This window comes from Loxodonta africana, chromosome 16 (assembly GCF_030014295.1).
Source record: "Loxodonta africana isolate mLoxAfr1 chromosome 16, mLoxAfr1.hap2, whole genome shotgun sequence".
Classification (NCBI taxonomy): Eukaryota; Metazoa; Chordata; class Mammalia; order Proboscidea; family Elephantidae; genus Loxodonta; species Loxodonta africana.
Window position 1 is genome coordinate 69,954,087 of NC_087357.1, and position 26,855 is coordinate 69,980,941.

General features: G+C 52.4%; 1 protein-coding gene across 15 annotated transcripts in view; it reads left to right on the forward strand.

Moving 5' to 3' along the window:
• Positions 1-26,855, forward strand: part of CDH23 (cadherin related 23) — a 524,046-nt gene that overhangs the window by 410,905 nt on the left and 86,286 nt on the right. For 12 of the 15 annotated variants that reach the window (XM_064269675.1, XM_064269673.1, XM_064269677.1 and 9 more), the window contains 8 exons: positions 8,826-8,886; positions 9,745-9,893; positions 15,022-15,157; positions 16,687-17,075; positions 17,980-18,081; positions 22,986-23,135; positions 24,042-24,170; positions 25,130-25,258. In XM_064269675.1, the coding sequence (XP_064125745.1) occupies positions 8,826-8,886; positions 9,745-9,893; positions 15,022-15,157; positions 16,687-17,075; positions 17,980-18,081; positions 22,986-23,135; positions 24,042-24,170; positions 25,130-25,258 (1,245 nt within the window). Of the gene's footprint in view, positions 1-8,825; positions 8,887-9,744; positions 9,894-15,021; positions 15,158-16,686; positions 17,076-17,979; positions 18,082-18,408; positions 19,261-22,985; positions 23,136-24,041; positions 24,171-25,129; positions 25,259-25,463; positions 26,198-26,855 lie in introns of those variants that run through there. The other 3 variants (XM_064269684.1, XM_064269676.1, XM_064269685.1) reach the window with 3 other exon arrangements.

Consider the following 26,855-nt stretch of genomic DNA (forward strand, 5'->3'; position numbering starts at 1 on the left):
CAGGCTAGTCAGCGCCCCTGACTGGGCCTTGTTTCCACCCTCTACACAACCCAAGGGATTCCCCAAGTCTGAGCACACCCTCACATCCTCCCCAGAGTGCCCCCCCCCACTCTCCACACCAAGCCTTCTCCTGCAGTCCTCCAAGCACTGACCTCAGAGCTAGCCCTCAGCAGTCCCAGGCTCAGTGGAGAGGTCTTCTCAGATGTCCAAGGGAGGCCCTCCGAACCCCACCCTGGGCCCTGCCGTGCCCTGAGCCCCTGTCAGCAGGCCTTCTCTCTCACTCTCCAGTGGACCTGGCTTTGTCTGGAATAGTTTGGGTCCTGTCTTGGGGGAGGGAACAGCCAAGAGGGTAGAGATGGCAACTGGGCTGGGAAGAGGGAGAGGGGAGCTGTCCAGAAGAGCCAGGGCGCTCTGTTCAGAGCCTTCCCAAGGCCTCGCTCCAGCTTGTCTCCCTGGAGCCCTCTCCAGGGGCGGGAGGCTCTGGGGTACCCAGGAGGAGGGTTTCCCTGGCTTCTCTTAGCCCCAAGACTCTCACCTTCCCCCGTTGGAAATCTGAATGGTATGGTCGGCGCCGCCAGCTATTCAGCGCCTGCCAGCTCCAGGTTACCGGGGAGAGGGGCTACATCTGCGCAGTGGGAGGGGAGCAAGCCCAGAGGCAGCCCCTGAGGCTCCTCCTGAAGCCTCTCCTTCCCGTCTTCTCGCTCAGCTTCCCAGAAAACCACCCTCTCTTTAAAGGTGCTGGCTGCAGAAGCGCGGGCTGAGAGGCATTTTCAAAGGTCAAAGAGATCACAGGGTAGAAAGCACAGGATTGAGGGGCAGCCTACAGTCTGGGTGGGCTATCAGAGACCTTCCAAGCGGCGGCTCCCCCCCCCCCCACACACACACTCCCACACACACACACACACACACACACACACACCCCACAGCCCCCTCCTCCACCCTCCTTTCCTCCCGGACGCCAGAGTTTCCCAGGCAGCCAGCTGCCTTCCTAGGTGCCTGGTTTAGAGCAGCTTCCCCATCAGGGACCCCCAAGCTTCCAGAAATACAACCTAGGGGAAGCAGTGGCTCTGCCCCAGACCTCAGCCTACAGCCCACCCCATTTCTAAAGCCCCAGTTTTGGGTGTCTAGCTCCTCCCTCCTCTACCACAAAAGCCACACCCTCTGCACAACCCCAAAATAGAAAGGAGCCTTCCAGGGACTGTCACAGCTAGAGAAACCCTTACCAAAAAAAAAAAAAAAACATGGCCATGAAGTCAGTTCCACCCGTGGGGTCAGTTCCGCCCATGGGGTCAGGTCCGCCTGTGGGGTCAGTTCCGCCCGTGGGGTCAGGTCCCGCTCATGGGGTTGGTCCCACTCATGGCAGCCCCAGGTGTCTCCGAGCAGACCTGTGTTCTGTAGGGTTTTCAAGGTCTGTGACTTTTCTGAAGTAGATTGCCAGGACTTTCTTCTGAGAGGCACCTCCGGGTAGATTCAAACAGTCAGCCTTTCGGTTAGTAGCTGAGTGGTTAACCATTCGTGCCACCCAGGGCTCCAGAGAGACCTTTAAACCCAACTAAATCCATTGCCAGCGAGTCGATTCCAACTCATAGCAACCCTATAGGACAGAGTAGAACTGCCCAGTAGAGTTTCCAAGGAGCTGCTGGTGGATTTGAACTGCTGACCTTTTGGTTAGCAGCCAAGCGCTTAACCGCTATGCCACCAGAGCCTGAGAGAGACTCTCAGGAGTCCTCTAATCCAACCTCCCCTTCACACAGCTGATGAAACAGAGGTTCAGAGAGGTGTGGCTTGCGCAGAGTCACGTAGCAGGGTAGCGATAGGGGATTTGATGGTTTCCCCTGAAATGGGTGGGTAGGCGTGAAGGGCAGACGTCGGGGGCTGTGAGATCATCCAGCTAAAGATGTCCTGTCTTAGTCATTCGGTGCTGCTGTAACAGAAATACCACAAGTGGAGGGCGTTAACAAAGAGAAGTTTATTTCCTCACAGTGAGGTAGGCCGAGAGTCCAAATTCAGGGCGTCAGCTCCAAGGGATGGCTTTCTCTCTCTGGCGGCCTTCCCATCAGTCTTCCCCCAGACTAGGAGCTTCTCTGTGCAAGGACGCATTCTGCTCCTGGTAGTACTTTCTTGGTGGTATGAGGTCCCCTACTCTCTGCTTGCTTCCCTTTCCTTTTATCTCTTGAGAGAGAAAAGGTGATGCAGGCCACACCCCAGGGAAATTCCTTTTGCATTGGATCAGGGATGTGACCTGGTAAGGGTGTTACAATCCCACCCTAAACCTTTTTAACATAAAATTACAATCACAAAGTGTAGGACAACCACAGAATACTGGGAATCATGGCCTAACCAAGTGGATAAACACATTTTGGGGGAGACATAATTCAATCCCCGATGTTCCCAGTGCCCACAGCCCCCACTGGATCCCTGCACCTTACATCACACCCTTTACTGCCCCTCATTTCTCTGAACGTTCTCTTCCTGAGCCAAACACCTCATCTGTGGCTCTTGTTCTTCCTGAGGGGAAACTGAGGCCTGTAGGAGCTGACATGCATAAAGCATGCAGATGAGGCTTCCCCCCGCAGCATCTAACACGATTCCAGCGGCCCAAGAGGGAACCCTCACCTCTCTGCTGGTGGTGACCTTCTGCCCCTACAGACCTCCAGGAGCCCTAGGCATTGTAGGAGTTTTCCAGCCTGCATCAGGAGGTCATGTAACCCAGACCCTCTGACCCCAAGCCTACCCTTTGAGACCTCTCCTCCCCCTGGCAAGGGACAAAAGGGGTAGGGGAGAAAGTCAGGCTCCTGGGAGGGCCAGACAGCAGGAGGCCAAACTTCCAGGGCAGTGCAGGCTGCTGTGGGAGGGAGACCTCGAGGAAGGCTCCTCCTCTGGACAGCTCGCCCTCCTGATGGCACAGCCACGCTTTCCCCTTTCCTGTCCTATCCTGATCTGGGCTGTGGAAGCATCTCACTACTCGCCTCCACCTTCCAGCTCTTCCAGTTGAATTTTTAAGACTTCTCAGGAAGGGGAGAGGAAGAACTCCGCAGCAAAGGGCAACCCAGCCATCCAGCTGCAGCGTAAATCGAAGGTGAAAGAACTCATAAAGTCCAACCTTTACTGCACTTATCCCTGTGCCAGGCACCAGACAAGATGCTTTGCAGAGATTGTTTCTAATCATCCCATCCACCCTGCAAGGCTGGTTTTCATTGTGCCCATTCTACATATGAGGAAACTGAGACTCGGGGTGGGGGGTGTTAAATTAATTATCCAGAGTCACATAGCCGGTAAGTGATAACTCCGGGATTCAAATTTGGGTCTGCCTGATCCCCAGCCCTTGTCCCTTTCACTCCGCGTACTTCCCCTCCCACCATGAACATGCTTCTCAAAATCCTTAGACATCACTGATCTCAGCCCTTGGAGGCCCAAGTCTGACCAGGACAGCACCTGCTGCTGGGTCCATCATTTTGTTACAAGCCTTCACATTCTGCTGAGGTTCCCACTGCCCAAAAGGGAAAGATCCTTTGCTATTTGTTTTATTTTTTGCTGTTGTTGATAATATACACAGCAGAACATACACCAGTTCAACAATTTCTACATGTACAAATCAGTGTTGTGCAGCCATTCTCACCTTCTGTAATCTCATAGTGCCTGAGCCTGTCTGCATTCAGGAGGAAGGATAAGAATCAAGATCAGCCCAAAGCTGACTCCTGTGAGGTGGACATCAGACATACCTCCACCCTCACTGTTCTCCCCACAGCACTCTCTGCTTCTCTGCTGGATTCAATAATTCATCGCAATGGCCACACAGAACTCACAGACGGTACTCACGATTATGGGGCTTATTAGGGAAGGCAACAAGGAGCCCTGGTGGCACAGTGGTTAAGTGCTCAGCTGCTAACCGAAAGGTCGATGATTTGAACCCACCAGCTGCTGCATGGGATAAAGATGTGGCAATCTGCTTCTGTAAAGATTACAGCCTTGGAAACCCTATGGGCCAGTTCTACCCTGTCCTGTAGAGTCGCTGTGAGTCAGAATCTACTTGATGGCAACAGGTTTTTAACAGGCTACAACCCAGGATCAGGATCCACTCGGAATAACAGTATAACTTAGGAAACAGGATACAGTTTGTTAATCAGGGCAGCTTCTGCCCAGGACGGCTCTCAATGCCTTCTCAACCATGCACACAGGCAGACTCTTCTCTTGGTGTACCAGCCGACAGGGATTCTCTCGGCCACACCAGCCAATAGTCCTTCTCTCAGCCTTGTCAGCCTCAAGGCTCTCTTTAGGCCTCTGCCTTGCTCAGGCCTGTTACAGCTCTTTAACTCTGCTGACGAGGCACTCCACTCCACCAACAAGCCTCCTGCCTGAAGGCGCTCAGCTATCTGTTGTCCCATGGGTCGGCAAGCCCACCATAGCCGTCTGCTGGTCCTGGGGTTCTCACCACTCATACTGTGCCACTGTTTCTCTGCCTCTGGGCTCTGCTGTGGTTGCCACCATTTCTCACCATCTCATGCCGTCTTCAGTGTTACAGCGCTCTCTCTCCTGGGTCTAGGAGCTTCACCTCATGGGGACCCCAGGTCCATAGCATGTGTTCTGCTCCAGGCTCTTTTTTAATTTTTTAAATTGTATTTTAGATGAGGGTTTACAAAGCAAATTAGTTTCTCATTAAACAATTAATACACATATTGTTTTGTGACATTGGTTGCCACCCTGAGGACATGTCAACACTCTCCCCTTCTCAACCTTGGGTTCCCTGTATCAGTTTTCCTGCCCACTCTTACCTTCTCGTCCTTGCCCCTGGGCTGGAGTACCTATTTAGTCTCTTTTTTTTAATGGGCCAGTCTAATCTTTGGATGAAGGGTGAACCCCAGGAGTGACTTCAGTACTGAGCTAAAAGGGAGTCTGGGGACCATACTCTCTGGGTTTCTCTAGTCTCTGTCAGACCAGCGTGTCTGGTCTTTTTGTGTGTGAGTTAGAACTTTGTCCTGCATTTTTCTCCAGCTCTGTCTGGGACCCTCTATTGTGATCTCTGTCTGAGCAGTCAGTGGTGGTAGCCGGGCACCATCTAGTTGTGCTGGACTCAGTCTGGTGGAGGCTGTAGTACTTGTGATCCATTAGTCCTTTGAACTAATCTTTCGCTTGTGTCTTTGGTTTTCTTCATTTGTTTTTGCTCTGGACAGGGTGAGACCAGTGGAGTATCTTAGGTGGCTACTGACAAGCTTTTAAGACTTTAGACGCTACTCACCAAAGTAGGATGTAGAACATTTTCTTTATAAACTCTTATATCTATTGAGCCAGATGTCCCCTGAGACTATGGTCCCCAGCCCACAACCCAGTAATTCAGTCCCTCAGGGAATTTGGATGTGTCTGTGGAGCTTCCAGGACCTTGCCTTGGTCAAGTAGTGCTGGCTTCCCCAGTATTGTGTACCGTCTTACCCTTCGCTATAGTTACCACTTATCTATTATGGCTTACTGTTTTTTCCTCCCCACCCCTCCCTCTCCCTCGTAACCATCAAAGATTGTTTCTTTTTGTGTGTAAACCTTTTCATAAGTTTTTATAATTGTGGTCTCATTCAATATTTGTCCTTTTGTGATTGACTTATTTTACTCAGCATGTCAGTCTCTGTCAGACCTGTAAGTCTATTTGTGTGTGTGTGTGTGTGAGAGAGAGAGAGAGAGAGAGAGTTAGAATTTTGCTCTACATTTTCTTCTAGACTCTTCTTGATGGTAGTGAGACCCTCTCAACCTCTGTGGGATTGTCCCTTATATTCAATTTCAAGGTATGGCCCTCCAGCCAGACCACGAACTGACCAATCCCCTTGGTAGACCACAGTCACTCAATTTGCATACTAATTGACTAATTCCCACAAGGTCACTTAATCCTATTGGGTGATTTTATGCAGTCTATTTATTTATTTTATTTACATAGTATACTGACCAATCCATTCCATGATTGTGGCTTAGCCAGTCATTTTGACCAAATTATAAATCCAAGGCCACAAAGGCCATATATAAGAGAAACCCACTGCGCTGCGTTCTCCTTTTCCAAATTGATCCTCCCCCATTAACATAAACTTACTGCCTCCTAAGTTTTCTGTCTAATCTTTTGAGTTAGTGCTGTCCGTTTGACCCCATATAGACAGTTCTTAAAAGAGCACAATGCTCAAAGCATACATTCTTTACTGATTAAGCTAAACTAATTATTATTTAAAGACTTCAGGGTATATTTTTGGTTTAAGGTTTAAAGATTATCTCAGGGCAATAGTTTCAGGGGTTTATGCAGCCTCAGTAGCTCCAGAGTATATGAATTCCATGAACATTTGAAATTCTGTTCTGCATTTTCCCCTTTTGATCAGGATTCTTGTATAGCATCTTTGATCAAAACATTCAGTAATGGTAGCCAGGCACCATCCAGTTCTCCTGGTTTCATAACAAAGGAAGCAGTTTTTCATGGAGGCAATTAGCATTCCATTTCCTCCTCCTATTCCTGACTTTCTTCTTCTTCTGACCTTTTGCTATTTATTGAGGCCCTTGTCCCACCCATGCAACGATACTACATCCCAGTGTGAACCCTTCATTCCAGACAGACTGGGGTCCCGTTCTGAGACTCAGCTCACTGCAGGAGCCTCTACTGCTCATGCTGTTTCCCATCCTGCGTGTTTTCTGCAGCCTTTTCTACCATGTCCTATCCATCCTTCCAAACCTAGCTCCTTCCTCTGGAAACCTTTAGCCAAGCCAATCCTCAATGGCCACTGCTTTCTTGATCTGTGCAAGCCATCTCCCTCTTCTCTAGATCCCTCCTAGTGCCTGGCATGTCTTCTGTGCACATGGCAGGTGCTTGACAGAGCTTGTCCAATGGACAAAGACAGGAAACCCTGTATTAGGGCCTTCGGTTACAAGCAATAAAAACTCAATTCAAATTAACTCAGGCAAAAGGGCACATGTCCCAAAGCAATACTGGGATACCCCACAGAATCAAAGGAAAAACCAAACGGTGGGAAAGATGGAGGTGCAGCTGGGCCTCTGCAATAACTGAGGCCAAGACCCAAACACAGCAGTGCTCTGTATTGTCTTTCATCTCTATTCGCCAAATGTCAGTTTTATTACCTCTCACTAGAGATCTGCTGCTTCAACCCTTCACATGTTCATTGAACAAAAATTTTTGAGCACCAACTATGTGCCAGGGTCACTGTTTTAGGGACTAGAGATTTAACAGTGAACAGAGATCTGCTGCTTCAACCCTTCACATGTTCATTGAACAAAAATTTTTGAGCACCAACTATGTGCCAGGGTCACTGTTTTAGGGACTAGAGATTTAACAGTGAACAAAGCCCCTTCTTTCATCAGGGAGCCAGGCAATAAATAAAGATATAGTGTATCAGAGGTGGGTGAGGAGTAGTAAAGTCCAGGGCATTGGAGTAGGGTTGTAATTGCATATAAAGTGGTAAGAAAAGGGCTAATAAGTAAGTGAGTAGATAAATGTGTGGAGAGGGATCTCACAAGGCAAGGGAAATAGCAAGGGCAAAAACCATGAGGCTGGCATGCACTTGGTGTTTAAGAAATAGCCAGGAGCCCAGTGAAGCGAGGACGGAGTTAGGGAGGAAGTGGCAGATGAGATCAGAGAGGTACGGGAGAAAAATACGCTGTCGATACTCCCAGCTCTTGCTACTAGAGAGATTGACTCACTCTGTCTCTCTGGGCCCAAGGTCAAAAATCCCAGAGAAGGCTGTGATTAGGCCAGCTTTGATCAGGCATCTACCCCTGGACCAATCCCCCCTGACCACAGTGGTATAGTCTGTAAGATCACAGCAGCTCTAGTGTGCACCATAGCACTGAAGTGGGAGGTGGAGAGATAATGAGGTGCCATTCCAGAAGAAGTGGGAGGTCAAGAGCATTACAAAGCAATGCACCACAAATGGCACCGGAACCATTTTCCCAGCCACTCAGTCTCAGGCTTGTTTCTATACCACAGCAGGGCCATTCTCTGCTTGTTTAGGTATATTGAGGGTAGAATACGTGTTCAGTACTTGTCTTCACGGGACTCGCCCTGGGGCCTGCTGTGGTTCTGCCAGTAGCCTCATGGCCGGTCTTTTTTTTTTTTTAAAAAAAGGGCTAAGCAGTGGGCAGTGTCTCAGAGTGACAGTAAGAACAACACACACCTCAAGTCCCACTTGGACAAAATACATCAGCCTGAGATATAGCCAAGCCAGTCAGGGCTGATCTGAGAGTAGACTGGAGCCATTGCGTGGTGAATAAATATGGAGCCATCATTGGGGAGATGGGATTTCTGGGCTCCACAAAGTGAATGTTACAGTACTCAGTGTCCAGCTGCTACCCAGTATGCCCAGAATGTCTTCACACCAAGAAAGCGTGGGTGTCCAGCTGGTACCCACTGTGCCCAGAATGTCTCCAGACCAAGGAATTGTGGGGAGGAAGCGGCCACTCTCCATGGAATCCTGAGGTCTCAGAAGGCTAGAAGCATAGGGACTTGTGGATGTAGGGAAAGACCTATTTGAGCCTGGATCCAGACAGAGAGCCTCAATGCCATCATCCACCTTCCCCTTACCTCCCCGAAGAACCTGGAGTAGAGTCTAGGACCAGAGCCAACGTTCCCCAACAGGGCAGCATGGAGACATCAACTGCTGATGTCCTCATGGGGGATGAGAAAGACAGACATGTCCCTCTCCTCTACCACACCCTCAGCCACTGAAGGAAGCCATGGGTTTGGCAGGGTGAGCTGGGGGTGGCATGGAAGGAAAGAGGAGGCTCCACAAACCTCTCTTCTCCCTGTGAGTGGAATTCAAAGAGTGACCTCATATCTCATTCTTCCTCAGCTAAAAGCCACAGATGCGGACGAAGGCGAGTTTGGGCTTGTGTGGTACCGCATCCTCCATGGTGAGTGCAGAGGGGTGGCCCTCCTGCCCCTTGGGATGAGCTTGTCTAGGCTGCCAAGGGTCTAGGGGGTGAGGCCAAGGCAGCCCCAAGGGCTGTACACATGGGGCGGGGCCAGAAGGAGGAAGCTGCAAACTCTCCAATATGTTTGCCATTGTTTGTACCAAGTCCAGCATTAAGAAAAGGTGCTTCTTGATTGCTATGTTCCCCAAGTCCTTCATGTCCCACAGTATAGCCCCTCCCCACTTGCAAGGTCATCTGAGATCAAATCTCATTGGTTCAACTAGAATCATGTGCCCACCTCTGAACCAATCACTTGGCCTAGAGAATAAAACATGTTGATCATCTACCCACCCCTGAAATCAGGGATAAAGTCACTCCTCTACAAACCACATGTATATTGAGAGTGGAGGAGAGTGAATCCCCAAAGGAAAGTTAGGGAGCTGTTACCCCAAAATGAGGGAATAGACGCTGGACCGGCCCGAAGATGCCCACTGCATCCTGGATTCAACCACCCACAAGAGAGTTTGGTTTGGGTCCCTCTTTTTTAGGGTAGATTTCTCTGAAATACTAAAAAATTCTCACTCCATCCACACCTGTGGAAGTGGGGGTCTAAGAGGACACCTAGGCTCCCCACAAGGAAAGGAATAGGGTGAGCTTCTGCCCCCTCCCCAAATCCTGCCAGGCTGGGATAGCGGAAGGCCGAGGACTTCTTGCCATTGTGGGTTTAGGAGCCAAGTTCACGACCATGACCGCTAGGCAGGGTAAGCATTCCAGGGTCCTGGGGCCCCTCCTCTCTCCCATCCCACCAACATCTTGGCGCAGGGCAGAGCCCATACCCCTCATCTGTCCCTCCACCAGGCAACCATGGCAACAACTTCCGGATCCATGTAAGCAACGGGCTCCTGATGCGTGGGCCCCGGCCCCTGGACCGGGAGCAGAACTCATCCCACGTGCTGGTGGTAGAGGCCTACAACCATGACCTGGGCCCCATGCGGAGCTCCATAAGGGTGAGGCTGGGGGCAGGTGGGTGGGTGAGGCCAAGGGCACAGCCGGATGGAGATGGCCACCACTGGTCCCATGCTGAATGACATCTGGGGCCAGGGCTGGGGTAGGAGTGTCACAGCCTCAGCCCAGCTTGGGATCTTGGATGTGTCATTTTGCTTTGAGCCTCAGTTTCCCCAGATGTAAAAGGGGGATACAGATACTGATCTGACAACCCTACGGACAAAAGAGGTCCTCCCTACCATGCTAACCTCTATAGCCATAAAGCTCTCTGGGATGAGCTGAGAAAATCTCACGTGTATTATTTTGGAGATGTAGATGTTACCAACTTCATTTTATGGTGAGGAAACTCAGGCACAGAGAGGTTGCCAGTGATAGAACCAGGACTTGAACCCAAGTCTTTGAGTCCACGTTTAGTGCCTTTCCATTGAAAATCTCCCTAAAATATTCCAGTCACCACTCTCAGTTGCCTCATCAAATGTATGTTTTTCTGATCTTTCTTTGAAATCAAACCAACTGTAATCTGCCCAAATGGCACTTTAAAAGACCTACACACGAATATTCCCACAGGATGGAGTGATTTATGCACACTCCAGCCCAGCAACAGGGGCAGGGCTGAGATGAAGGAGACAACCTCTCAAGGTCACCTCCACCCTACCCCACCCCCACCACACACTCAGCTGCTCACAGACCCTTCCCCTAAAGGGGTGGGAAGTGAGTCAGACCTTAGAGGTCACGCGTAGGAGGGAGGTGGGAGGTGGGAAAAGTTGGGGCGGGGAACAAGCAGGGACTTTTACCCAGAGCTGAGTGGGGCAGAATCAGCCCCTTATCTGCCCCATCTCTACCCTGCTGTTCCCTCCTCCCCCCACCCCAGCTGGAAACAATGAACGGAAGCCTACCTGGCCATCATCTGGGGTGCATTGGGGTGTGGGTGACTCAGCCCATGGCCCAGCTCCTGCCGGTGCCCCAGTAAGAGATGGGCCCTGCTTGGGGCCCAGCCGGGGTCCTTACAGCTGCCCCTCCCTCTGAGATCTGCCCAGGCTGAGATGGCTTTGGGGGGTAAGATCCCTAAGGCCTTTACCACTTTCCAGGGCCCCAGTTACTGAGGGCAAACACAGTTCCCTGAATGTACACATGGGCAGACCCATGTGACCCACACCCACCTGCACGAATGAATCATTTATTCACAGACTGATCTGTACTTGTGTGTCAGAACCTGCCCTTTGTGGGGCCGACTTCAGGCTGCAGAGCGACTGACGTCATTGTAGCGTGGGTTTGGGTCCCTGGACTTCAGGCTTCCTCACCCCAGCCCTGTGGCATGGCCCCTCACTCCCCAGACTGTGACGAGCAACGCCCCGCCTCCCAGGCGTAGCCACACACACCGCTCCAGGGCCTGCTGGTATCAGGGCCTCAGCACTGTGGTCGCAGGCCTCTTTTGTTTTAGCCACAAACCTTTTTTTTTTTTCTCTTAAAGAAGATGGTATACAGTGTCCCAGGATACTGTGTACGACAAATCAAAGCCAGGCTGTGCTGATTGGTGCCAGGGTGGTACACCCCAAGTCACCCCTGCCCAGCCACCCCCCTCTTGCTCCTTTTCCCATGAATTCTGAGGAATAATAAGCACTCACATGGCACTTACTAATTGCCAGGCACTTTTCTTTGTGCTTTATGTACTTTAACTCATTTAATCCTCAAAACAGCCCTAGAAAGTAAGCATTATTATTGTGCCCCTTGTACAGATGAGGAGATTGAGGCCGCTTACTCAGGGTCAGCAGTAAGTGCTAGAACCAGGCTTCAAACCCAGGCAGTTAGCTTGAATCTGCTCTTTCAAGCACTGCATATGCTGCCCCACCTAGGACTCTTCAGAGCACATTAGGAAACCACTGCCTCAGCGTCCAATAGTGATTTTGAAGGGAACTTGGGGGCTAGCCCCTGGGCCAGGGGCTTAATTAGTACACAGCCCCACACCCTTCAGACCCAGGACAGCTGGGACCTTCTTGAAGACAATGTGGGGATTCCAGTTGTGACCCTAGAATCACTTCCCCTGCAGCAGCAGAGACGGCTCGCACGGACCATCTGTTCTCTCCAGGGAGCCTGGAATAAACTGTTCTCCTGGAGACTGGCATCTCGGTATGCACACAGCATGTGCACACATACACATGCGTATGGGCACGTACACACACACACGATGTGTACGGGAACACACACCACATGCGCATACACATACCACGTGCATTAACACATATATGCAATGTGCCACACCACAGGTCTGCACTCACACACACGTGTACACGCGCACACCTTCTCTCACATCAGTACTGGGGGGTCTCAGCACTGAGCCGAGCCCACTGGACAGAGAGCAGTTCTGGCTCTGTGAGGAGCCTGGGGGGCCTCTGTGCTTCCTGTACATCTGTGTCTCTCAGGTTTGAAAACCACACAGCACCTTCCCTCCTGTCTCTGGTGCTAAATCGAGGCTGAAACTGACAAGAGAATTGTAGAGTGTAGCCAGCCTCGTGGAGGACCAGCCAGACCCAGGTTCCATGCCGTCCCTCCACTCCTTATCACACTGGCCCTGTTTTTCCCCATGACCCTTCCGGAGTCAGCCTGGCCAAATGGCAGCTTTGAAAGATGGATGGTTTGTTTCTGTTTATAGAAAGAGGCTTCCCGAAATTCATCCATGCTAATTCCCACCACACGCGCCCCACCTAGGACCTCCCCAGTCAAGTTCTTGGTGGAACCAAACCTAGAAGGCCCCAGCTGTGAACATCTGTGCCCTGGGATGGGCTTTTTAGTTTGCATAGTGGTTTCTGGGCATCTGGGCACGAAAATGCTGCTGACACAGCAGGGCTGAGGGAGACACAAGAACAGGGAAGTAGAGAAGCTTTTACTCCCAAATGTGTCTCCTCTCCACCCCCAGTTCTGCCACCCGACCCCACCCCTGTGTCCTCCGTGTGTCAGGCTGCCCTTTTCTGCATATACAATCCGGAAGCTAATTCCCCAGCTAAGTCCAGAGGAGACACCAGGGCCAGACCCAGAAGCAGTGGCCACTCAGAAGCCAAACACATATGCTCTCAGATTGCCCGTGCCTCTGGCCCGCCTCTGAGTGCTGGGTCCAACGTGTGGAACCTGTGTCAAGCGTCATTGCCCTGCCCCATTTGCTTCCCACCCCACTCTGCATTTCCTGTTGGCCCTGGCTCCATTAGACCAGGAGGAAGGTTCCTCTCCTGTTCTCGGGCCCTGGCTCCATTAGACCGGGAGGAAGGTGCCTCTCCTGTTCTCGGGCCCTGGCTCCATTAGACCGGGAGGAAGGTGCATCTCCTGTTCTGGGGCCCTGGCTCCATTAGACTGGGAGGAAGGTGCCTCTCCTGTTCTCGGGCCAGTTGATGCTCAAACCAAAAAGAAAACCCAAGTCAGCTGCCATTGAATTGATTCTGACTCACGGCAACCCCATGTAGGGTTTTCAATGGCTGGTTTTTCAGAGGTAGACTACCAGGTGTTTCTTCCAAGGCATCTCTGGGTAGACCTGAACTTCCAACCTTTCGGTTACCAGTTGAACACATCAGCCATTTATACCAGCTCATCCTCAGCACAGAGAGCAAACAGCAGTAAGGTCGGTAGACTCCCTCTCTCTCTCCAGCCCCCTAAGGTGAGGCCTTGGGCAAATCATGTCCCCACTCCAGGTTTCTGATCGCTCATCTGTAAAAGAGGCAGGAGTCCGGGGCCTCAACGTTCTGTGACTATAACTCCAACACGCTCCACGCCCCTCCAGGCTGACTCTGCTGGACATGACCCTGATCCTGCCCATACCTGCTCCAGACCGTCCCTGGGCCCTTGGGGCGGGGGGAGCGGCGAACAGAGAAGGGGCACAGGGAGAAGGATGGTGGTGCTGATCTCTAACCCAAAACATATCTCTCCATAAACACCTTTTCAACTTCATTACATTTGTGACGCAAGACGTACACGTTCATTAAAGAGAAACAAAGTACAGAGAAGCAGTGAAGAAAATTATCCCTAATTCCACAATTCAGAGCAGCCACTGTCTCAGAACCCTGAGGCAAGGATTCCCGGGAAAGTGGTTTAGGAGAAAGTTTCCCCAGGAAAAGCCGGAAGAGGCGTGGGACCAGGAAGGAAAGGCAGCCAGCGGGTAGCACGGGGTGACTGAGTCCCACAGCGAAGCCCTTCAGAGAGCCCCCTCCCTCGACCACTGCCCCAGTCAATGCCAAGGAGCCAGTCTATACCCCACGCCCATCAGTCACTGGCTTAGGGCGGCCCTAGGCACTTCTGCTGTCTGCAATAGATGGGGAGACTCCCAAGTGGGGGCTGGGAGTGAGAGCACAGGAGAAGAGAGGCTTTGGGGTGCATGAAGATACCCTCTACTACAACCACCCTTAACATTTTTATGTGTATTCTTCTAGATTTGTGTTGATATTTAAATAGTGTCACTTTAAACTTGTTCAAGAACTTTCGTAGGCCCTGGGTCATTTTGTAGTTAGACCTGCCAAACCCATTGCCGTTGAGTTGATTCCAACTCATCGCAACCCTGCCGGACAGAATAGAACTGCTGCATAGAGTTTCCAAGGAGCACGTGGATTCGAACTGCCAGCCTTTTGGTTAGCAGCCGTAGCACTTAACCACTACACCACCAGGGTTTCGATAACAAACCTAGAAGTGGCCTAAAGAACAAACCAAACCCATTGCCATCAAGAACTGCCCTATAGGGTTTCCAAGGAGTGGCCAGTGGATTCGAACTGCCAACCTTTTGGTTAGCGGCCGAATGCTTAACCACTGTACTGCTGCCAAGGCATCTGTATTATTGTTATATTAATATTACTGTCTCATAGCTGAGAAACTGATGCCCCAAAGGATAACTAATTAGGCATAGGTTACCCCACGGGTTTAGTAGCAGAGCCAGAAGTAAGGTAAGTATAAGATAAAATAAGTATGTTAACAAATAATTTTTCAGCACCTGCCATGCGCCAGGTGCCTTGCAAGGTGAGGGAACACAGCTGCCAACAAGACAGCCCCAGGCCCTCCCAGTGACCACACGATCAGATCCCCAGAGGCAGAAGCCCTGGACTTCCCCAGCCTCTGCCCCTCCCCACCTGACCTCCTGCCCCGGCCCTGCTCCCACAGGTGATAGTGTACGTGGAGGACGTCAACGACGAAGCCCCGGTGTTCACGCAGCAGCAGTACAGCCGCCTGGGGCTTCGAGAGACTGCAGGCATTGGCACTTCAGTCATCGTTGTCCGAGCCATGGACCGAGACACCGGTGAGGCCAGCAGAGGGAGCCAGGGATTCCCGGTTTGTCCAGCCCACTCCTGCAAGTCTTGGTCATTCCCAGGAGAAGTGCCTCAGACACTCCCATTCAGCCACCCCCAGGCCTGGCGGGGGGCTCCTGGCATGGTCTTGGTCTCTCCCCATCAGATGATCAAGACTAAAAGTATTGGAAACCTCTGGAGCTGTCCCAAAATCTGGGTGGAGAAGAGAGGTCGCAACCTTGGGAAGTCTGGTTTGTCATCCCGGACCTGGCAGCTCCAGGCTAGCCATTGGCTAGGGGCTGGTCAGGGCTTAGAGATGGCTCCCTGGGGCATTGTCAGGAAGCCAGCTGGGCCTGCTTCAATATCCCGAAGGCCCAGCTCAGAGCCTGGCACACCCAGGCCTCACTAGGGGTACTTCCTTTCCCGTTCCGAAGGCAGGGGTCTATCCCAAAGGTAGCCCAAACAAAGGCCCCAAGCCCCAGAGGTGGCTGACCACAGTGACAGTGCAAAATAAAGGAGAAACATGCCTGGTCGCTGTGGCCCTCTTCATGGGGCCTAGGCTGTCTGGGTCCATGCCCCAGGCCAAACAGGGGCTCTTCTTGGGGTCCATCTCCTCCCAAAGACATTCCCCTGAGTGCCTTCCCTCCCTTCCTGCCTGAACTGCCGTCTCCTCAGGTAGCTGCCAGCCATGCCCCTCTCAGGGCATCCCAGCCCACCTGGGGCATGGGAGGAGGCAGGAGAAATTCATCTGTGGAAATTCCTAGGAGGATTGTTCTCCCTACGTGGCATGCTTATATGGTTCAGGCCACATCCCTGCCTATCACCCAGTGGTCCATGAGCTTTTCTGGATTGGGAATCCCTTTGAGAAACTAGTGAAACTATGATCCTGCCCCAGAAAGATGCACACCCATCCAGAGTTTTGCAAATGATTTCAGAGAAGTCTTAGATTTCCTGAGTGGCTGTATGACGGTTCTTCTTCCCACCCCTCCCCCTCGAAGCCTGTGAACTCCCAGCTGTAGCTTCTGGTTGAATGGGGTCTCCTAAGGCACAGTGATTTCATGTGTAGGGAGCGTGGAGAATGGAAGGAGGTGTACCTGCCCCAAAAACCCTTCAAGTCAAGAGACCAAATGGAGGCTTGGCTGTCTAGATGCTGCCCTCGTCTAGCACTTTCTAGATCAAAACCCTTGTGTTTCTCCAAATATCCAAGAGAGGACCTTGAGCCTGAATTTCGAGGCTCCAGGAACAGAACCAAGCCCCTCTGGCATAATTCTTATGTCAAGGCCAACCCCCAGAGAGAAGGAGCAACAGTGCAAGGTGGACCTAGCCATTCACATAGCCCTTGAGCCCGTCCTCCACTTCATCTCTTGGGATGGTCCAGCCCACATAGGTGGGGGCAGTGCAGTGCACGCTGGGTGGGCCAGCCAAGGCCCTTTGCCATGTCCCTCAGAGCTGCTACCAGATGTGCATGTGGGCAGGTTGAGGAGCCACAGGGCAGCCCCACTCCCACCTGGGACTCCACAGCCTCTTGTCCCCCCTGCAGGGGATGGTGGCCTGGTGAACTACCGTATCCTGTCAGGAGCAGAGGGGAAATTCGAGATTGACGAAGGCACGGGACTGATCATCACTGTGGATTACCTGGACTATGAGACCAAGACCAGCTACCTGATAAATGTGTCCGCCACCGACCAGGCGCCTCCTTTCAACCAGGGCTTCTGCAGCGTCTACATCACTTTGCTCAATGAGCTGGATGAGGCCGTGCAGTTCTCCAATGCCTCCTATGAGGCTGCCATCATGGAGAACCTGGCACTGGGCACCGAGATTGCGCGGATTCAGGCCTACTCCATCGACAACCTCAACCAGATCACCTACCGCTTCGACACCTACACCAGTGCCCAAGCCAAAGCTCTCTTCAAGATAGATGCCATCACGGTGAGCACCGAGGGGGCGGGCACAGCAAAGGCTCTCCCTGGGGGCAAGGAGCTCAATTCATTTAAATCTAACCAACATTTGTAAAAAAAAAAAAAAAAAGTAAAGCTCCTTCTATATACACAGCACCGTCCTCTTTGTTATAAAGTGTGCTTAAGATAAACCCCTATAATGCATTCCTTTTAATTTTTACTGCTGAGATTAAGTTCTATACCTAAGCAATCTGGTATCCATTTTGTTACTTGACAATGAAAACTATGTGAGCCGTCACATTACCCTTTTTACCTTGGCTGTTAGGAAGCTCAGATATAAATTTTGTGCTTCATTGCAATAGCTACTCTTAGCTAGGTTTCTGGTGCAACTATCTCATCACCTTCCACCCCTGTCTACTGCCTGTCTTTACTCCTCCGTCTTTGCTTTCGTGTGTCTTTTTATCAGAATCCCTTTCAAATCCTTTGGAAATAGGCAAGGTATGAATTAATACAGTGTGCCAGGCCGTGTTCTATAGGACATTGGGAACACAAAGATGAACAAGACCCTTTCTGGCCCTCAAAGAGTTCTCAGGTTAGGAGACGAAGTGGGAATAATCAAGGACACAGATCAGAGCACTGCAAGGGAAGATGTGAAAAGAACTATTACAGAGTGCTCCTGGGGCCCAAATAAGAGAGCGGTCACACCTGGCTGGGGAGCGGGAGGCCTTCCTGGAAGAGGTGGTGTCGGAGAGGGATTTGAGAGAGAAGTCAGATTTCAACCGACAGAGCTTTCTGGGGAAGTTATGCTGGGCAGAAGGAGCCATGTGGAGGTTGGAGAATGGGAAGAATGTTCAAGGACTAGCTGGGGCATGGGACTGCTTGGGGGTCTGGTGGGTGTGATGTCATCACTTGCCCCATCTGGCCCCTCCCTGCAGGGCGTGATCACAGTCAAGGGCCTGGTGGACAGGGAGAAGGGTGACTTATACACCTTGACAGTGGTGGCGGACGACGGCGGCCCCAAGGCAGACTCCACCGTGGTGAGTGGGTCCCTGGATGAGAGCCCCACAGGTGCAGCCCTTGACAGCCCCAAGACACCTCGAACCCACCTTTTCACCAGCTACCCAACAACACATGGCCAGGCAGCGGGCATGAATCTCGGAAGCCCAGGCCAACACATGTGCAGAGTTGCTTCAGAATCTCAGGCCCCTTTTCCACACCCATAATCCAGGGGAATGTGCTGTGGGCAGTCTGGGCCAGGGAGGAGACCTCGGACAGGTGGGGATGACACTCTCCACAGCACCGATGGCTCACATCTGCATCTTTGCCTTTTCTCTCTCTCGCCCTCCTGCCGTCTCTGCCTGCAGAAGGTGAGTAGCTTGTAGACTGGTCTTCTCCCCCAAGCCGCTGGCCGTGGCCAGTGCTGACTCAGGCCCTGCGTGGTACTGGAGCTTCCCACCTCCCCCAGAGAGAGGGCACATGGACAGGCCTGCAACGAGTCCCTGCTCAGGCCTTTTCATGGCCTCCCCGGTCCAGCCACTCTCACGCCCTGAACCCAGGCCTTTCTCCAGCATATTCCGTATGTCCAGCCCTGCCCTCATGTCCAGGCCAGTCATCTGTGTCCTTCCCATCCCTCCCTGGGGACCTGGGGCAAGGGCTGTGCTAACGTAGGTATAAAGCTGAAACACACAATGGAAGGAACACTGAGGCTTCATCCTAGCTGTGCTCCTCACTGGCTGTGCGATGCAGGCAAGTTGCTTAACCTCTCTGTGCTTCCCCTTCTGCAAGTCTAAAATAAGGCTCATCCCAGCAACCCTGCCTTTCTCGGAGGATGTGATAAAGGTAGATAGGAAAGCCCTCTGTGAACTCCTCCCTGGAGGAGGGTTGTGATGAAAGCCTGCTCTGTCCCCACATCTCAGGGTGCATCTGTGCAGGGGTACCTTCCCTCCCTTGGAGGGTGAGTGTAAGGACTGTGTTGTATGAAAGACCATGTGAAGTGGGGTGCGTGGTGTCAGGACCTGGGCGGGTGCTCAGGGAAGGGTAGCTCTGAGCTCGGTGAGTCGCTGCTCTCGAGGGATCTGAGGTCATGAACCCAAACGAGGGGAAAGTAAGGCAGCTGAAGGTTCCATGCTGGGAGCATCAGATATAACAGGGGAAAGACAATGATCAAGTAGTCGCACCAATAAATATATGCCACAAGGGACAACCACTAAGGTCTGAGGTGTCAGATGAGGTGGCTGGGGGGTGGGGCAGGCTGAAGCATGGGGAAGGTGGGGAGAGGCAGGCAGAGGGACCTTGGGCTGGGGGTTGACTTGGATAGACACGTGAGATGGTCCCACTGGGGGTGGGATCCTGAGGGGATAATCGGAACATTTGACAACCCATTCTGCCTGAGCACCGGTCAGTCAGATCACACATCATCAGTAGACCGCCTGTGTGCCCACGTGGGGTGCCCAGCACATCATCAGTGTTAGTTATGGCCACATTTTCACCCCTGCTGAGTCTTTTTAACCTCAGTCTAAAGGGTCAGAAGCCGACCAGTGTCCAAGGTAAGAACTGCACACAGCTGCTTGGGGTCCCTGGCTCCACGGCTTCTTGGCGACACCCAGTTCCAGTGGCCCTGGTTGTGGCTTAGCTGAACCCAAAGGCACAGACCCCCTCTATCCATGGGGCCATCCTGGGGGTGAGTGAGCCTACAAGCAGCAGTGACCATACTGGGGGAGGTCTCAGAGGCCAGCTAGTAAGCAGAGCCCCCGAGCAGTGAACAGTAGGCTGGTGCCCTGTGTCCTGCAGCTCCCAGGACAAGGGCCATCTGTCCCGCAGCTGGCCTTCCCAGCCAGAGGCTCTGAGGCTCAGAGAGGCTAAGTGGTGCCTGCTTACCCCACCTCAGTGTCCTCGTCTATAGAATGGGCCCAGTTGCTTTCAGTCCTTGGTTGTCATGAGGAATCTGGGAGTCGGGGCCAGGCTGTGCTCAGTAGGCAGTAGGGATGGTGGGGTGCTCCACAGGGCTGCTGGAGCCACTTCCACAGCCAGGGGGCCTACTTCCTCTGTGTGGGCTACTGGCCAGGGTGCTTCAGAATATGCTGTGGCCCCGGTACTTCCAGTCACCCCGCCCTTTTCCAGAAAGTAGGACTCACCCCCCATTTACTCTTCCCTGGCTGCCTCTCACAGGCTCCCAGGGTCAGCACCCCAGGTACGCCAGCCTGCTTAGCCTCAAACATCTCAAACGGTGCCAGGGTGGAGGCAGGTTGGGGAACCTTTTAAGTGTGGCATTTCCTTTGCAAGGCCGGAACCCCTAAACCACAGCTCACCTACACCTGACTCCTCCCCTGCCCTAGCAGCCTCCACGGGCCCTGGGGTGGGGGTGGGGAGGCGGACAGGAAGGGGCAGGCCTGGGTTCTGCTGTCAGGGCTCTTGAGTAACACTCTTCGGCCCTCAGGGGTGGGGAGGGAGATTTGGACCACAAGGCCCGGGTGGGGACGCAGACCGTATCTAATTCCTGTAGACCTTGGCGCCTGTCCTTCCTCTTTACTCACTGAGGCTGGCTCCCCCTGAGTGGGAGGCCTGACAGCCTCCTCGCCCCCACCTCACGATTGTCATCATCAGAGCAATCATCATGGAAGGAACACCTACTGTGTGCCAGGCACTGGACTGGGCACCAGGGTAAAATGAGAAACCAAAATCAGACACAGCCCCTACCTTCATGAGCATGAGATATAGTTGTTAAGTGCCATCAAGTCGATTCAGATTCATAGTGACCCCATGTGACAGAGTAGAACTTCCCCACAGAGTTTTATTGTCTACAGTCTTTATGGAAGCAGATTGCCAGGTCTTTCTTCTGAAGAGCCCTGAGTGAGTTAGAACCATCAACCTTTCAGTTAGCAGCTAATCACTTAACCATCAGTGCCACCAGGGCTCCTTGAAGATAGGAGAAAGATAGTGATCAAATGATCACATCTATAAATGTACGCTGCAAGAAAGAACCTGTAATAAGATGTCATCTAGTCAAGGAAATCAAAGAGGGCTTCCCTGAGGAGGTGACTCAAGATGAGATCCACAGGATGCATAAGAGTTAATGCAGCAAAGAGGGAAGGGTGTTTCAGGTAGAGGGAACAGCATGCGCACAGGCCCTTTGGTAGGAAGAAGCAAGGTGAGTCTAACAAGGCCTTGACCAGAGGGAAGGATCCTGGGAGGGATCAGATCCCAGGGGCCATTTGTTTTCGCCCTGAGAATGGTGCAGTAGGCATTATTGCTCCATTTCACAGGTGAGCTCAGGGACCTCACGGAACACCTTGACCAAAATTCATGACAAATGGGCAGAGCCACGGCCTCGACAAATGAGATTGAGAAAAGGGGGCCAGGAACCTACTACGTGCAACCCCATAACTTTTTGTTTTGCTCGTTTATTCCTTCCAGCATGCTGGGGAGGTGGGTGGTCTTGCTTCCATTTTCAGTGAAGAAATGGAAAATCAGAGAGTTTGCATAACTTTGTCCAAAATCACACAGCTAGTAAGTGGTAGAGTTGATCCCACTGTAAAGCCTGGGCTTGGTCCTCCATGGTTCTGCCAGCAGCCTCCAGATATGGGGAGCGTGGGCAGACCTGAGAAGAAGTAAAACCTGACTGGGAGAGACAATGAAGTGGAATTTCTTGTGCAGCGTGGAGGGATCAACAGACTTCCCAGGGGGTCCTGTGCAAGTGGGGAGCTCCAGAACCTGGGGCCCTGGGTAAGGAGAGGACACGTCTGGCCAGGGCAGGGCAGTGGGAAAAGCCCTGTCCTGGAAATCCTAAAGCCCGAGCCCCGCGCTCCATCTCATCAGTGAACATAAGCACCCCTGTGGCTCCGGCTCTGTGGCCATCGTGGGCTGGAGGCTTCCACAGAGGGGCCTCCTCTCCCTACTCGTGTGCAGCCTCAGCAGGAGAAACCTGCTCCATAGACACAAAGCAGCGTGCTCTTTGCGTGCAATTGTCCCAATCCCAGTTTAGCCTGAAGGTTGGAAGATCCCCTCCCTTCCCCATCTGCCCTTCCCCCCTAGTCCAGCCACCAGCCCTACTCCTGTTTCTGGGCCCCAGTTCCTTCCCTTTAATCCAGAGGATGCAAACAAGGAGGGCTTCAGGCAGTAACTGTCAGCCAGATGTGTTTTAGCTGGCCAGCACTTAATTTCCATCTTTAATTTTTATTGCTGGCTGATTCAGTGGTAGACTTTTCACTTTCCATGCGGGGAACCCACGTCCAATTCCCGGCTAATGTACCGCATGTGCTGTCACCACCTGCCTTGTCTGTGGAGGTTACATGTTGCTATGATGCTGAACAGGTTTTGAAGCAGAGCTTCCAGACTAAGACTAGGAAGAAAGGCCTGACTATCTACTTCTGAAAAATCAGCCAATGAAAATCCTTCCATCACATGATCTGAGCTACAACCTATCATGGGGATGGCACAGGACCAGGCAGCGTTTTATCCTGTTGTGCATGGGATCGCTGTGAGTCACAGGCTGACTTGACAGCAATTATGACAACAATTTCATATAAAAATCTAGCTTCCTAGTTTCTCTTGAAAAGTAGGAAGCTATGCCAATACCAAGCCAGCATTCTCTGATGGATTTAGAGCTGAGTAGCCACAGGGCAAGTGTCTTTCAGTTCTCCCAGTGCCCACCACCTCTTAGGGTCTTAGAGTCTCCCTACCAGGCCTCTCCCCTTGTTCTCCTGGCCCCTAGCATTTGGGTACAGACCTCCCTAACCAGTCTCTTGCTCCTTTGCTGCTAGGAGAAATGAGCTCCAGGCTGCCTTTGTAATGTCAGGGGTTGGCCCAGGTCAGCTCTGAAAGCTTGCCAACATTCTAGAGCCAATTAGGGGTCTGGTGCCTGCTGGACCCACAGCAGGGCCCCAGTGTTTAGGGCCAAGGAGGGGAAGGAGGCAGGGGTTTCTAACTATGCCCCTTCCCGCAGGTCTATATCACTGTGCTGGACGAGAATGACAATAGCCCCCAGTTCGACTTCACCTCCGACTTAGCGGTCAGTGTACCTGAGGACTGCTCTGTGGGCCAACGTGTGGCCACCGTCAAGGCCCAGGACCCTGATGCTGGCAGCAATGGGCAGGTAGGCACCTAGTGAAATAGCTCAGCTCTTCCCTGTGAGTAGGAAGTCTCCTACCACTCCTTAGCTGATGGGAGGTCATGGAAGCCATGCCTGTGTCCCCAAGCAGAAGGCGAGGATCATCCAGGCCTGCCCCTGTCCCTGAGCAGTACCGCCCTGCACACATCTGTTCTGCAGACAGGAGAAGAGGCAGAGCAACTTCATAGTGTTGTGTAGGCTGTTGGCCTCGGCCTGGGCCACATGGACACAGAGCCTCCACAGTTCAGCGAGGTGACAGCAAGAGAGTTAAGCTCCTACGTGACTTTTTTATCACCCACGTGGCATCTCACACCCATGTGCTAACCCTGAGGTCAACCCTCCTCACACAGTCCAGCTCCCTGTGATGACACACTCCTCCTGCCTCTTGGTATCCCATTGCTCCAGGTGAGGTATGTGGGTTCAAATCATCATTCTTTTTGACACTTGCAAGCTGTATAACCTTGGCCAGTTGTTGAATGGCCTCTCTCTGAACTGAAGACAATAGTTCCTCTCAGGCAGGGTCGTTGCAAACCAGATAGAACCACGTAGCATCCCTAGCACATGCCTGCCTCAGAGCGTGTGCTCTGTATTGTTAGTATTTTTCCCCTAGGCCCCAGGAAAATGTCAGTGTGGTAGTGCTCACACTCAGCCCTCCTGGCCCCTAGTCCAGTGTGCTGACTGTTCCCAGGCCTAGGAACCTGCCACAGACCCTGCACTGTCACCCAATTTGAGGGACATAAACCACTTCTGCATAAAACACTCTATTCTCAAGTGCCCTTGCTGAGCAGAGGGCCCAGGTGGGCAGCAGGGACCATGCTGTCCCCCTTGGCCTGACCTGGCCACCTCCTCTCCCCACTTCCTCACCCCCTCACCCTCTCTCTTCCCTGACAGGTGGTCTTCTCCCTGGCTTCTGGCAACATCGCTGGGACCTTTGAGATCGCCACCACCAATGACTCCATTGGCGAAGTGTTTGTGGCCAGGCCTCTGGACAGAGAAGAGCTGGACCACTACTTCCTCAAGGTACATTCTCAGGCTGGGAGGTCTCTGCTATCCGTCCAGAGGAGGGCTTGGCTCATCAGCACACCCTCGTGGGCAGCTTCTCTGCTGTCACAAAGTGACATGGTGGCAGCGTGCACCCCTCAGGGCCAAGAGCACAAGTGAGACCAACCCAAGAGAGGGCATCTTGGAAGGATCTCGGGACTCAGAGCAGTAAGCCACTGAAGTGACTAAAAAAAAACCCAGTGCCATCGAGTCGATTCCGACTCATAGCAAGTGACTACCCATCTGAAATAAGAGCCTCGAACAATCTTTTCAGGAATGACCATTGTCCTAACCATTGCCTGAGCCTGTTCCTGTGAGTCTCAATGCTTCCCAGATAACTACGGGGTAGCAGTAAGTGCTCCAGCAGCTCAGCCCCCTTCAGGAGTGCCACCCTAGGGCCCCTGGCTCCCCAGGAGACGTGTCAGCCACAGCAATTCAGCAGTAATGGTGGCCTTCATGACTCCTAACACCTGCACTTACATCTTACCTCACAGAATAAGGGCCAGGTAGGGGCTCTTCTGCCCATTGCATAGGTGGGGAAACTGAGGCACAGTCAGGGTAAATAACTTGCCCAAGGTCACACTGAGTTTGTGGAAGAGTTAGGACTCTCTCAGCTCTGCCAGGCTTTCTCTCCTGGCTCTTATCTCAGATGGGGCTGGCACAGACCAGAACACGGTCAGGATCAGAAGGTAAAGACTTGGGCACAGTGGAGTCAGATTCCAAACCAGGATCCCAAGTCATACAACGGTTAGGCAGGGATTGTTTGCAGGAGGGAGGAAGAGAAGGTGGAAGCCAGGCCGCCCAGGGGCGGGGATGGGCCAGCAAATCTCTCTGTACTCCCAAGTCCTCTCAGCCAAGTGACAGCTCTTAGGCTCCCCATTCCTGGTCCTCCCCAACTTCCCTTTAGTTCTGACTTCAGTCATCCTTCCTTTTTGCAGATCATGGCTTCTGACCTTGGCACCCCTCCAAGGAAGAAGGACCACATCCTGCAGGTGACCATCCTGGACATCAATGACAACCCTCCCGTGATTGAGAGCCCCTTTGGATACAATGTTAGCGTGAATGAGGTGAGGACAGCTCCTGCCAGACAGCCAGGGTGGTCAGTGGGCATAAGTCGACCTTGAAGCCCACGGGTTCACTGAGCCCCTGTTTAAATGTCAGCATCCCCCACTAGACTCTCAGGTCTTGGAGATGGGGACTGTGGCTAACTCAGTTATGACAATATCCTGGTGCCTAGCCTGGGTCCTGAAACTCAGTGTCTTTGTGTCTCAGGGGAGAAGAGGAGGGAAGAAGAAAGAAGAGAGTTTTCTTTCACCTAACAGAGAACTCATGGTAACCCCATGTGTTACAGAGTAGAACTGTCCATAGGGTTTTCTTAGTGGTAATCTTAAGGGCAGCAAATGCCCAGGCCTTTTCTGCCATGGAGCCACTGGGTGGGTTTGAATCACAAACTTTTAGGTTAGCCATTGAGCACAGTTTGTGCCACCTACAGGATCACCATGAGTTGGAATCAACTTGACAGAAACAACAACAGGGAACTGAGGTTTACCTTTGGAAAGCTGCTTTAAAAAGCAAAGCAGGAGAGGTAGAGCCAACACGGCGCCCTAGACAGACACACCATGCCATCCCCCTGGAACAAAGACCCGAAAAACTAAGTAAAACAGATAAAATTGTCAGTCCTGGAAACCTGAGCATCAAATGGAGGGATAAAGAACTAGATCAAATACCAGGTGGAAGAAGAAACTGACAGAAAACAGAGAAGAAGTAAAGACACAGAGTGGAGGTCCCCTGGCAACTAACATGACACAGCATCACCATCTTAAAAAACAGCCAGCAACAATGCCAGTCCGGGAATATGGAAAGGCAACTTCACGGAGCCCCCACCAGTAACCAGAGAAACACACTTTCCTACCGCTCACCCTTCTGCCCCGTGTACCACCTCCATCCCCTTCCTGCCAGCCCTTGCCATGCTGCTGCAGCTAGAGAGTCACTGACCTGTCACCATCCCAAGTCTCCCCCACCCCCACCTGCTAGCTCCTGCCATGCCACTGTTTTTTTCTTTCTTTTCCTTTTATTTTTCTCGGCCACCTAGTCTCATAAGCCACATCCCCTCCCTTCCCATCAGCCCCTGGGTCTGCTCTGTTCTCACTTGCCAGCCTCCACTGTGCTGCCATTTTTTCCCTCATTTTTGTCATATTTTTCTTTCTCCCTCCCATCTAGTCCTCCCTTCCCACCAGCCCCTGTAGCACCATCACTAATAGAGTGCCACAAGCCCACCAGCCCGCTGCTGCCCCAGGTCCCCCCTGCCCCCAGCCACCAGCTCCCACCACACTGGCCTTTTTTCTTTCATTCTCTCTCTTTTTTGTTCTTTCTTCCTCCCACCTAGCCATGCATGCCACCTCCCCTGTTGGGCCTTGCCACACCACCATGACTAGAGTGCATCTGGCACTCAGGCCGGCCACAACACCAGGTCCACACTGCCCCTCCCCTCCCACCACTCAACCGGCTGCCGAAGAGTGGGAAGCGAGCCCATACCACTCACTGTCTGACACCCCTACCCATCTGCTGAGGGGCTGTGAACACTCCCACACCACTGGACCAACATCAGGAGGCAGACGACCCCGACACAGTCCACTCTCAACTACCTTGCCAAACCAGTGTACA